A 12,934-nucleotide genomic window follows, 5' to 3' on the forward strand; every position below is an offset into this window, starting at 1 on the left:
GAACTCTTGTGGAGAATGAGGTGAACTGACAAAAACCCTCCGGCCAGCTGAGAGACAACTGAGCACTTCTCTCTCTTTCTGTCTCTCCCTCTCTTCCTTCCTCTTGGTAAGCTCTGCTCATTCCACCCACCCTCTCTCCATCTCTCTCTCCTCCCTCTCTCCATCTCTCCCTGCCTCTCGCTCTGTCTTGTGAGTGGCAGGCACGTGTAGGATTAATCTGTGGGAAGGAGGAGGGATTTGTGTGTGTGTGTGTGTGTGTGTGTGTGTGTGCCGCGCGTTTGCGTTTTGTGATCGCTGGAGCGCTGAAGCAGCCGGGCATCTCTCCTCCTCCTCCCCGTGTGTGTGTGTGCGCGCGTGTGTGTGCGTTTACGCAGACGCGCACACACGGGTCCTCCTCAGTGCCGCGCGGACGCAGGGCTGAGCTCGCATCGGCAGCTGGGACCCCGTCCCTCAGAGAGGCAGGGGGGAATACCGCCGGGAGGTGAGCGGGGCGCTCCGAGGAGATGCTGCACGTAGAGGGAGAAGCTGAGGGAGAAGCAGGAGAGCGCGGATAGTGTGCCTCTGTGCGCGTGCAGAAGCTTTTTACAGGGGGGTATCACCGTCTCCAAACACTCGAGATCCACGGTGCGTCTCGCCCTAATCGGACGGGGGGAGCGACAGACTGCAGAGGGGAAGTTGAGCCCCATCACTCCCGACTCCAGGGGGGTGTCCCGGCCTCGGACTTGTGGGGATTAGGAATTCTGCTGTGTGGGGACTTGGAATTCCGTCGTGTGGGGACTAGGAATTTGGGCTGTGAGGAACACCGCTTTCTCTCCGTCCCGAGGGCTCTTCCCGCCTTTCCCGGCGGCCTCTCCCGTGATTCTTCCCACGCGCGGCCGGCCGTAGCGGCCCCAGACCGGGATGCAGGTCTCGTTCGTGTGCACGGACCACCGGGCCGTGAGCCGGAGCACGGAGGACCGGCTGAACAGGCAGAACGCCAACAGCCCCGGCACCGGCACGCGCAGCAAGTTCCGCACGGTCGCCATGGTGGCCCGCAGCCTCGGCCAGCTGTCGCTCCAGAGCCAGCCCTCCTCCAGCGACCAGAGCATTCGCACCGGCATGAAGTATCGGTAGGGCAGAGCCTTTAATACACCACTGGAGAGGTCCTCATTAAGTAGCACAGTAGGTTTGGGCATAGAGAGGTCTTCTTTAAATACCACAGTAGGTTTGGGCATAGAGAGGTCTTCTTTAAATACCACAGTAGGTTTGGGCTTAGAGAGGTCTTCTTTAAATACCACAGTAGGTTTGGGCTTAGAGAGGTCTTCTTTAAATACCACAGTAGGTTTGGGCATAGAGAGGTCTTCTTTAAATACCACAGTAGGTTTGGGCTTAGAGAGTCTTCTTTAAATACACAGTAGGTATGAGCTTAGAGAGGTCTTCTTTAAATACCACAGTAGGTTTGGGCATAGAGAGGTCTTCTTTAAATACCACAGTAGGTATGGGCTTAGAGAGGTCTTCTTTAAGTACCTCAGTAGGTTTGGGCATAGAGAGGTCTTCTTTAAATACCACAGTAGGTTTGGGCATAGAGAGGTCTTCTTTAAATACCACAGTAGGTATGGGCATAGAGAGGTCTTCTTTAAGTACCTCAGTAGGTTTGGACTTAGAGAGGTCTTCTTTAAGTACCTCAGTTGGTTTGGGCTTGGGTCTTTCTTGTGTTGTACAGTCTGAAAAAGGAGGTCTTCATTGTGTAGTGAAGGAGTGGTTTTAACTTCTCATCATTTAATGTGTCGAAATATTGGAAAGACCGAATTGTACTTTGTTTGATCCAAAAAAAAGTATACTACAAATAGGAGAGAGGTCATTGTTAAATACCACATGAGCTATAGATAAGAGTGAGGTCTTTATAATTAAGTACAGCATGAGATATTGGAGCGAGCTCTTTTATAGTTTAATACTGTATGAGGTATATAGGAAGGAGTATGATGCAGTATGATGTGAGACATAAGTGGACACACTGTAGGTCTTCGTTGTTTATATGTTTAGCTATTATTGGGAGAGCAGGCTCTGATCGATTGATCAGCTTGAGGAATGGATCAGATGGATGACCCCATTGATCGACAGACTTCATTGTTTGATACAGCTTGACATATAGGTAGGCAGAAGTCTTCATTGATTGATACAACATAAGGTATGGGGGTGGAGAGGTCTTTATAGTTTAATAAAACCTACCGATTAGATAGGAGATAAGACTGCATTTTGCAATGCAGGACAGGATATTTGTAGGAAATACTGGATGTGGACATGATACTGTATCTTTTATTTCCGTTGACACACACACACACACACACACACACGTCTACCTACATCCGTCTTCAGTTCCTCATAAGGAATGGAGTGCTGTGGGATGGAGTCTAACAGTAAAATGTGCTTTCTTTTGGCTTAGTGATCATTTGGATCGAGCGCTGTGCGATTTTCACTGGAAAATAGGCTGACTCCCAGTGTGGAGCGTATCGGTAACATGTGAAGGTTTGCCTGTGTGTGGGCATTTCTGCATGGGAGTGCACAGGGTGTGATACAGACTTGGTGTCTGTGTAAATCTCCCGTCCTGGGACCGTTCCGGTCTGTTGCTGAGGGCCGGTGGAGGAGAGCGGGCAGACTGCCCCTGTGCCGGGGAGAGGCGGCGGTGCAGAGAGGGCGGCTGCCTGAGGCTCTGCTCACTGGGGAATCTCTGCAGAGGCCATCCCTGCGGTGTGGGGCTTCCCCCCTTACTGTCAGGAGATCCAGCTCTGTTTGCTCCTGTAAATGCACCCTCCCCCTCCCTCCCCATGAGGCTCAGTTCTGACTTCACTAAACGAGCTCCGCGTGAACGCGCGACTCGGTTCCGCAGTGTGAGCGCGGCTGACCCTATGAGCTCTGTGAATCTCTCAGTCTGGGAGGCGCAGGCTGTATCTCAGACCGTCCCATCTGCGCTCATGAAGAGTCAGTGTGTTAGTGCAGACCTGCTTCAGTACGGCATCTAGTGAGCCCCTGCAGCACTGCACTGCACTGCACACTGTCCTTTACAATAAGGGAGAGTCAGTGCTGCAATGCAGACCTGTACACTACAGCAGAATGTCTTTGCTGGGAAGAGTAAGTACTGCAGTAGTGAGTCCTTTGCAGTGAAACTCAGTCCTGCACTACAGACTTACTTTTTTATAGTAAGGGTAAGTCAGTGCTGCACTACAGACCCACTCCCTTTATAGAGAGTCAATACTACAATACAGACCCACTCCTTTATATTGAGTCAGTGATGCTCTACAGACACATTCCTTTATGGTGAGACAGTGCTTTACCACAGACCCACTCCTTTATAGTGTGAGGGTTTGTGCTGCACTACAGACCCACCCCTTTATAGTGAGTCAGTGCTGCACTACAGACCCACTCTTGTAGCGTAACAGAGTTGGTGTTGTTCTGCAGACCTGCTCTGGGTCGTTCCTGGTTTGGCCCCGCTGTGGATAAGGCCCGTGGGCTTTTCAGTCTGAGCTAGCAGAGGGAGGCTCGAGCAGTGGTTGCCATGTTCTGTTCTTACCTGAGTGAATTCCTCTCTTACATCATTCATTTCTGTAGGAGCGCCAGGCATTGCTTCAGAGCTGCAGCTCGGGCCTGTTCAGAGGAGCCTCGTCAAAGACTGGCGACTTGATTCCGTTTGCCTCTCCCCGTGTGATTACAGAACAGCTTTACGGTGCTAATGGTTCTGGGGATTACGCTGAGCGCATGATGTAGTTTCAGCTTCGGCTCTAATTCATAACAGCTGTTCAGCCGAGACAGATGGCGTTTACTGTACATTCGAGCATCAGCAAGGCCGTGATCTACTGACAGGAAAACTAGCATTGATGGCTCTCTATCAGGATTTTATGCGAGTTCCCTATACACTTCCTGTGCAGGAACCAGCGACTGCAGAATTTGGATGGGGGGGATTGCGAAATGGGTCACCTTAAAAAAGGTGCAGTTTTTTTGGTCCGCCAAATGACATGACCACTCGCACACACACACACACACACACACACACTTGCACAGGGGTCACCTGTAAAATTGCTCTCAAATCCTCAATGACAGGAGGGGATGTGAGGTAAGGTTGAACTAAGGACGGTTAAGGGCTTTGCAGTAGGTTATGGTTAAGTCAGCTCTGCAGTCGTGCTCTGATGTTGGGTGAGCCTCTGGTAGTAGATTGTGGGTGGTATCTTGAGAGCTCCTCAGTGATGTGCCTTTAGATCTGTCAGTGTGTTTATGTAATAAAGACTCTGTGCCTGCTGTATGCATCTTTCTGTCACACACAGCCACAATTGCACAGCCTCTGATTCTATTGCATAAAAATACTGGTCTTCTCAAAGGCTGTTTTCTGTGTGCAATGTGTACTTAAGATCTTTTTGGTGTCACTTTTCACAACCAGAGATCAAGCTTCTATCTCTCTTTAGTGCATTAATTTAATTCTTTACACGTAGTTTCCTTATGTTTCCGCCTGGCGTTCCGTGAGTGTTAGCGTTACAGTACGTTTATTAATCCTTCACATTTCCTCTCCAGTAGCTGTGAGCAAGCAGCTGGTCATCAGCCTTTGACGTATTAACTTGGCGGAATGATCTGTAATTATGTCCAGTGACTTTACAGCACATTCGTTTCCAGTGGCGGTTGATGAGCTGATAATTGGTCGGGCGAAAAACTGATTATGGGTCTCGACTTCATCCCTTTCCGTGACTATCAATTCAATGATTAATTCACAAAGCAGGCCTACTCGGTGCCATCAGATGTAGGCATCTCTCCCCAGTTAGGCTATCCGGTTAATAAAATTATTTTTACTTTTTTTTGCAAAACTTTCCCCATTTATCAACATTATTTGTGGGCACATGAAGACCTCTTCCTTCGCCGCACTAACAAAATATTCAGGGCAAAGACCTGCAATGCGACGTGCAGGTTTTGTTATTGTTGGTTATACGGAAAGCCAACGCGGTAAAGAGTGTTATGTATCTTTTAGTTAAGTGTACATGGTGATTTAAACATATTTTTCAATTGTGAATTTGTCATTTAATCTCCCTAAGACGACGTGAAGAAGCTGTGTGTTACTTGCCAATTTATTAAATCGTGTGCACGTTTGTTAATCAAAGAAAATGAATAAAAACCAGTTGAGACAAATGGTCAATGAGTTTAAAGGACAGTTTTCCGCCCCACCAATTTTCAGCTCACCGACTGCCGTTGTTCGTTTCATATTTTAAATGAATCTGATGCGACTGCAAGTAGACACTTATTTTAATGCGGGGGTTGTGAAAGTCCTTTGTTTCAGCGTGTTTATTTTAGCGAATGCAGAAAATAAACACATTAATTAAGCCGGGTCCTGCCGGAAATAGACAGTCGGCTTTCGTCCTGCCTCAGACCGAAGCTTCCCAGAACACTGATGCGAAGCCTTGATTTATTTATAGACCCTTATGCCTCAAATGCTGTCCTATCCGCATTCGCCTTCTCCACCGTTTCTGCTCTGCCTTTCAAAATGAAATGCGTCAGTCCAATATCCACCCCGACGGTCAATCTACCATCCCGCGTCTGTAAAACCCGCCCGTCCCGCTGGCAATAAGGAGAATCGGTCGTGCCGCTGAAGGCTCCCGACTAAGTCGGCTGAAGTGAGTTCAGCAGTAGCCTACAGCTTTCTGCTGTCTTTTTAGTTGTGTTTGTGGCCAGCATTTAATTTTTTACCAGGATATATGTATGGATACCACAGAGCTTTGTTGAATAATTAAGCCGAGTGCTGCATTTTAGGCTGTTTTGTATGGTACATGTTACTGTATATTAAATATGCTTTTTATGCATTGTCATTTCTATGTCAGTGAATAAATGTATCTGTCATATAAATGAATAACAACATTAAGAATGTATTATTATTTAATCCTTCTTAACCCTACTTCATTCATAATGGCTATACATAATTTATCTAAGGACTGTAGTTAGTTCTGACAAGGATGGAATGGGGGAAGCAAGATATTACTACTTTTTATACAGTCAGTGTCATCGGCCACATTTAGAAATGCAAGCATAGACCTAGAAACATTTCAGTGGGAAATGCCCGAATTTGCTGTCTGTTTTGGTGCTTGAATTTAGTTTCATTACAGACTTATAAAAAATCTAAATTATGATTAAAGGCTTTGAGTGCTCTAAGACAATGTGTACAGTGTGTCTTCATTGGCTTTAAAGTCAAAAGTAAAGAATGCATTTTTAATGATGTATAATGCTTTCCTTAATAATTTATGGAGCATTTATAAGTTCACCATAGTCTAATGTTACCCAGCGGCTCCAAAACGTAGAATTTTCCCCCATAATGCTTTGCCACGCATTCACGGTAGAACTTCTAATTTTGGCTTGCTGAGCTGGGCAGTTGCTCAGATTGCCTGACTTCGGGTAAAATAGCTCTTCAATAAATTATGCAGCGTAGTCCTAGCGTGGAAGTAACTTCAGGGCCATACTGCTAAGCTATATGTCTGGGAATAAAAAATGAGGCAGCTATCTCTCCTCAACCACACATAACAGATTGATAGATCAGAATGAAGAAGTGGCCAGATGAGAGTTTGGAATTGATGTGTAACCATTTAAACATTTTGCATGAGGGCTGCAATGAGAAGTCAGAATGGTTCTGGAAAAGCTGGCTTGCAAATGTCTTAGCAATAACTGACATAAGCCTAAAGTATGTAGCAAGGCTGCCTTCCTATCCATTTGCCATCACGGTAGTTCATCCTCCAGCCTTGCGGTAGCCCTGGAACAACATGTCGAACAACATGTTGCTGGCTGTTAGTTGCTCTCATCTCCATTGGCAAGGTAGCATTATGAGCTAGGTAAGACTGTTAAACAATATTATTTTAAATTGGGTAGTCTGGTTCAAATTAATTGCAGTCCCGGGTGTCAAGACTGGCGGTTTGTCCCACAAGCTCCCCCTCCCCCCCGCCCCCGCCCCCGCCCTGTGTCCTGTGTTCATATCACAAGCTGGTTTTTAATCAAAGCAGATGTCACTGGTGCATCAAAATTACACGCGCTACTATGCAGCGTATTCGTCCTCCAATCAGCACCTGTCTGAGCTTGACAGGGCCTCTCCCTCTCCCTACTGAAAGCGGTGGCTTCAGTGCCCTCATCCGTGCTCTGAAATGCCGCGTCTTCTGGCGGTCAGCCATCCGCTCTCCGGAGAGAACGGGGCTGGCTAACTTCCCCCATGATCAATCGATTTTGGGGGTCAGTACGAGAGGCGCTGCTCGCAGTTCCGCGGAATCCCATTGGAATGATTTAGAAATCACTCCTGGAAGGGTCAGTCACCGCCAGAGAGGGTAACGGGCTGCGTTTGAGCCCTGCCCCGCCCGCCTCCGTAAGGAGAGCCGGTCGTGAGCGGCGGGGCGATCGGCTCCCCATGCAGTATTCATCCCGCGGGCGAAGCGTCCAGCGCCGCGCCGTGTCGACAGCGGGTTTTACAAGCACGCGAAATGGAGCCTCTCAGAGCCGCGTTCAGCAGCCGCACGCGGGAGTCAACGCCGCGCGGCTCCGGTTCCGCCGCGGCTCGACTGCGTCGCGCGCCGAGCGCCCCCGATCTGGGGGACGCTCCCGAGTGAACCTACTTAACGCGCCGGGCTGACTCGTCACACAGAGGGGAGAGGAAGTGATGCGCGTGTCTGGAGACTCGCGCGTGAAACTGTTTACCGGGGGAGATTTGATCCGTGTCTGTAGTCCTCGCTTCAGTGCGGAGACGCGCGGCTGAATCCGGGCGTCGCCTCTGCTGACGGGGGATGCGGTTGAGCCCCCCCGGTCCGGCTACGCCGCGGGAGTTGGTGGGGTGGGTTTGGGAGAAGGCACCGTTGCCTGAGTCAGTTTTCCCATAATTTCTCGGTTTCTCGCCTTCATTTCTGCATTGCCTTAACTTCTAATCGCCCTAATTCTCTGTTGAACATTGGGAACCGGCTCAGCTTGGCGTTCTCTTGTGCTTCACGGGGATTTGCTCGTGTGGAGACGGGGTGATGCTGTACGGTACAGCGGGGCTTTTTAACCGGTGAAGCCGTCCCTGAGGGCCCCCCAGGACTGGCCCCCCAGGACTGGCCGCACGCAGTGAGGGTGGCTGCGGAGAGCAGAACAGCTGAACCATCTGGAAATTATATTCTGCGATGATCTCTGTGCAGGGAGCTTTCAGGGGCTTTTGTGGCCTTTTTGAAAAAAAAATACAATGGCTTCTGAGGAAGGACGCATGGTGTTTGGAGAGGGAGAGCTCTGAAATAAAGACGTGTTTGATGGCTGAGTAGGGACATGCAGGGTTGGTGTTAAGCACTGATTCTCAGTGTAGGAGGTGCGTTGGTGTGCTGATACCGGGCTGCCTGGTATTGTGTTGCTGAATGCATTTGTCAGCCAGCCTCAGCGATGAACAGGACTCTACTCTCAGAGCCCAGAATGCTTTGCTCCTTCAGTCTGAGCGCTCCACCAAGGCAGCTATCCGGGCTGTGGGTCGGCAGCCACTGGAACCAACCAGCACTACATCTTAGATGTGCTTTCTGTACACACACATGGTGCACGGTGCACGCACACACATACACAGGCACACACGCACACATGCATGTTTTCCTTCTGTCCGTTCAGTGGAATGTTGCATCTCCAATGTCTGTGCTGAGTTCAGTATGAAGGAAAGTACGGTGGTTGTCTGGTCTGTGGCTGTCTATCTTCCTCTGAGATTAAGACCGTAGTGGAGGGGATTATTTGTTCCCTGTAATCCAGTGTGATTGTATATCCCTTCAAATGACTACACTAGTGCTTCCCTCCCCACAAATTTGTACACATGCACACAGACATGTTTTTCTAACTACTGTGCTAGGTACATTCGGCTAGAAGTCTGCCATTTTCTCTCATTGACATAACTTCAGGTGCAAGCCTCGCCCTCTTCTGCTGTTCTGTTGAATAGAAGCCGATAGTGTTGTTTGTTGAACAGGTCCAGATGGTGTCCTCTCTGCACGCCCCTAGTCTTGGAGTTTGGCTGTCTGCACAGTGCTGAGACTTCAGCTGTGGGGATGGTGATTTGCTCATGAATTCTTCAGAGGACAATGATTGGCTCCTAGGAGCTGTGCAGTCCAGTGATTTGCTCATTCTGGCCTGACCAAATACAGGCGTTACCTCCTGGTGTGTCACACTTTCTCTCCCTCCTCCTGCTCATTTCACCAGACGCCAGTCCAGGTCCCCTCAGATGCACTGGGTTCCTTTTCAGGAGGGGGGGGGTGTGTAATTCATGAATTCCACAGCCAGTGACTGGAGCCGATAGCTACATGCTAGCCACTTTTCTCAGGCCCTGGCTGTTCCCCAGAGCTCAGAGACTCCTATCCTTGGAGAACAGGCATTTGAGCAGCAAACCTCTGAACCTCTCACTGGAAAAAAACCACCGTTAATGAACGACACTACGATCATGAATTAAACAGGGTCCCCACGACCCAGTGCACCGAAATGACGGTGAATGGAGTCTGCAGCGCTGACAGAGCACTCGACACAGAGCTAATGCCCGTTCTGTATGTTCTTTTCACAGAAACCTCGGGAAATCTGGGCTGAGGGTATCATGTCTCGGACTGGGTGAGTAAATTATGGATGCGAGGAATGGCAGCACATCGCATTCTGCTTTATTCTTGGGGGCCATGATTATTGTATGGAAGGCGAGGAGACCTGGAGCCAGAGGGATTTGCAGAGACGTCTGCCGCTTAGCATGCAGTTGAACGCTCGGTGCTGAAGCTCAGAGTTAATGTTCTGTGTGAATGTTATGCGTTGAGTCACACAGCGGTCCTCTCTGGTCTGTCTCCGCAGGGACGTGGGTGACCTTCGGTGGGCAGATCACAGACGAGGTAAGGGAGGCAGGCTGTGTGTTCACCCTGTCCCCCCCCCCCCCCCTTCCGCTTCTTTACACAGCACTCGCTCATTTATATAACCGCAAATGCTCCGGTGATTAAAACAATCTCACTTTCTTTGCTCGGTCTTCTAGTTTTCTCTCCTCTTTCGTGTTTACTCATCTTCCTGTGATCTCACACATTCTCTATGGGCGAGAGTTTGCCGAGCTTTTGAGAGTGAGGGTTAAAGCCACGTTCGTAATGTGCTTAAATCCTTCGAATGAGAGAATGAGCCGATTGAGTCGATAAATTAACATTGTCTTGTTTTTCATCTGATGCTTCGGCGAAGGCCTGAACCACCAAATTGAAGGTTTGCTGAAGCTCCCCCTCTCTCCCCCCTCCCCCCTGCGTCTGTTCCAGATGGCGGAGCAGTTGTTGACTCTGGCCTATGAGAACGGGATCAATCTGTTTGACACGGCCGAGGTCTACGCGGCAGGGAAGTGAGTGCCCCCCCACCCCACCCCGGCCGCCGCACCAGCCCGCACGTTACTGGCTCCCTGACCGCACACGCACTTTCACAGCATCACAGACGTTTGTGGCTGAGCTTGGCGGTGACCTCTCGTCCACTGGTGAGCTCTCACGAGCAGGCAGGCACGGAGGGCGGGCTGATGTTTAGACGCCCTTCCAGAAGCTTAACCCCTGTAAGGGGAAATGAATGAATCACGTCATTACACTGTTTACAAGCAAAGATTAAGTACCCCTCGCAGATTGAGGATTCCCATATACAATCTGAGGGGTAATCCCTTAATGACAATAGGCCAGATTGACAGTAAGGAAAACCACTTTCACCATGCAAGTGTGGTATAATTGGGAAACACTAAACACTTTGGATTACTTTTTGTCTATAAAAACCAGACACGCCACATTAAATCATAAGACCACTTCCAAATTGATTCAAAGGATATTTAAACTCCACATATTTTTTACCATTTTAGTTTCAAGTATTTGAACATGTAACGACTTCAGCTTTTAACAGAAACCTCATGAACAGTTAAGTGCAGTACAGTGTGACCAGGGACCCAAAGCACACGATTCCTCTTGCACGTTTCGAAAAGGAGATTTTTTTTGGCGTCTCTTTTACAAAGATGAATGCTAGTCTCGTGCCCTCTGAAGAAGGCGGATGTTCTATAAATGCTACTGCAGTTTCCTGTACAAACCCAGGGCTATAGTACCATGGGCTGTGTCTGCGTTTCTGCCTCTCCTCGCATGTGCTGGCTGAAAGCATTCACTGTGGGTTTTCTCCTCTAATGGGGGCGAAAGGATGCGGTCATGGGGAAGACATTGGCGTAGGGGGTGGAGGAGCAGCTGCTGGCGTCGGGCTTTATTCAGCGTTCGCTCAGGGGGGCAGTAGACCCCCCCTCCCACCCCCCCACGTGCGAGGCGGGAACGTTGCGGGGTCAGCAGCTCGCTCCTTTTATTTGACGTGCGAAGAGCCAGGAGTCCCCGCAGATCGCACGGAGCGGAGTGGGACGGTCACTGCGGTGAGCGGGCCCCGAGTCCTTCGCAGTGATTGGCCGCCGCTCGTTTGCGGCGAGCTGCTGGACCGTGCGCTGCGAGTGGGCTCGGCCCCCTCAAGGCGAGCGGCGGCAGTCCTCCCGCTACGATGAGCTGACAGCCGCCGCAGCGCCGCTCCGACGCCGCAGCCGCAGAGTACAGAGTACAGTCTGACAGGAGAGGCCGTTACGCTTCATTTAAGCATCTGCACTGAACGTTACGTGTCCGTGTATTCCTCGCCCTGCACTTCCCCGCTCCCAAATTTACGTTTCTTATTTTTTTAAAATGTGAGGCTCTGCCCAGCAATGTGAAACAAAGTGGTGTTTTCTCCCAAATGCTGCATGACGTTGGTTTCCAAGCCTCAGCCTGGCGTTTGCTCAGTTAAACCAAGGCCTCACCCAGCCTGCGCTATGCATGGTGGGGCGCCAGTGCGAACGCAGCGTTACTCTGCCTCAGAACATTAGGAACGTTTTGTGTTTTTAATTAGTGAGTTAAAAGCTCATAGTAACGGTCTGTGCTTTCTCTCTCCTCTCTCTCTTTCTCTTCCTCTCCCCCAGAGCAGAGGTGGTGCTGGGAAATGTCATAAAGAAGAAAGGATGGAGGTAGTTTTTATTAAAGAAGGACTTTCATTTCCTCTCTCTTATCTCTCACTTTCACGGGCCCGAGTAGCGGCGGAGGCCGAGAGGGCCGATGGAGACAGGAAGCGTTAAAGCGGGAGTGTCTCGACACTTCTGTAGATTACAGACCGCGGGACAGCGTGTCTGTGTGTTTAGGGGGGAGGGCGGGGGTGGGGGCGTAAATATTAATATTTACTGTCAGAATATGGCTGCTTTGCTTTGATTTATGAGTGTTTTTTTTTCTTTGTTTTGCAGGCGTTCCAGTCTGGTGATCACAACTAAGATTTTCTGGGGTGGAAAGTATGTGATTTGATTCTCTTTACGTGCATCTGTGGCGGTGACGGGCGGGGAGTCCGTGTGTCCGAGCGGGACCGTGTGTGTGTGCGTGTGCGTGTGCATGCGTGCGTGCGTGTCCATTTGTGTGTGTGCGTGTGTCTGTTTGTGCGTGTGTGTGTGTGTGTGTGTGTGTGCGTGTCCATTTGTGTGTGTGCGTGTCCATTTGTGTGTATGTGTGTGTGTGTGTGTGTGTGCGCGTGTGTCCATTTGTGTGTGTGCGTGTCCATTTGTGTGTATGTGTGTGTGTGTGTGTGTGTGTGTGTGCGTGTCCATTTGTGTGTGTGTGTGTGTGTGTGTGTGTGTGCGCGTGTCCGTTTGTGTGTGTGTGTGTGTATGTGTGTGTGTGTGTGTGCGTTTGTGTGTGCCTTTGTGTGTGGGCCTGCATGCGTGCCGTAATGAAAGTAAAGAGCCTCTGGTATCAGCGTGCTAATTATTACACCCCACTGCTGTCCTATTTTAAATATTCCTGCTTTAGCTGTACTCTGACCACGTGGATCTTTTTTTTATAGCCGTTGCGTGACAGAGTGGGTGCTTTCTCGAATATCGCTGATTTAGTCATGGTGTATGAGAGTGGTTTTCTTTACTGAATATTGCTTCTTT

The 12,934-nt window shown here is 49.6% G+C and overlaps 1 protein-coding gene across 5 annotated transcripts in view; it reads left to right on the forward strand.

The window, feature by feature from the left end:
- Nucleotides 1-12,934, forward strand: part of kcnab2a (potassium voltage-gated channel subfamily A regulatory beta subunit 2a) — a 66,922-nt gene that overhangs the window by 40,705 nt on the left and 13,283 nt on the right. For 4 of the 5 annotated variants that reach the window (XM_064306249.1, XM_064306252.1, XM_064306253.1 and 1 more), the window contains 5 exons: nucleotides 9,536-9,579; nucleotides 9,808-9,845; nucleotides 10,248-10,327; nucleotides 11,939-11,983; nucleotides 12,254-12,298. In XM_064306249.1, coding sequence (XP_064162319.1) covers nucleotides 9,536-9,579; nucleotides 9,808-9,845; nucleotides 10,248-10,327; nucleotides 11,939-11,983; nucleotides 12,254-12,298 — 252 coding nt within the window. Of the gene's footprint in view, nucleotides 1-218; nucleotides 1,110-9,535; nucleotides 9,580-9,807; nucleotides 9,846-10,247; nucleotides 10,328-11,938; nucleotides 11,984-12,253; nucleotides 12,299-12,934 lie in introns of those variants that run through there. The other variant, XM_064306251.1, reaches the window with a different exon arrangement.

This window comes from Anguilla rostrata, chromosome 13 (assembly GCF_018555375.3).
Source record: "Anguilla rostrata isolate EN2019 chromosome 13, ASM1855537v3, whole genome shotgun sequence".
In the NCBI taxonomy this organism is placed as follows: Eukaryota; Metazoa; Chordata; class Actinopteri; order Anguilliformes; family Anguillidae; genus Anguilla; species Anguilla rostrata.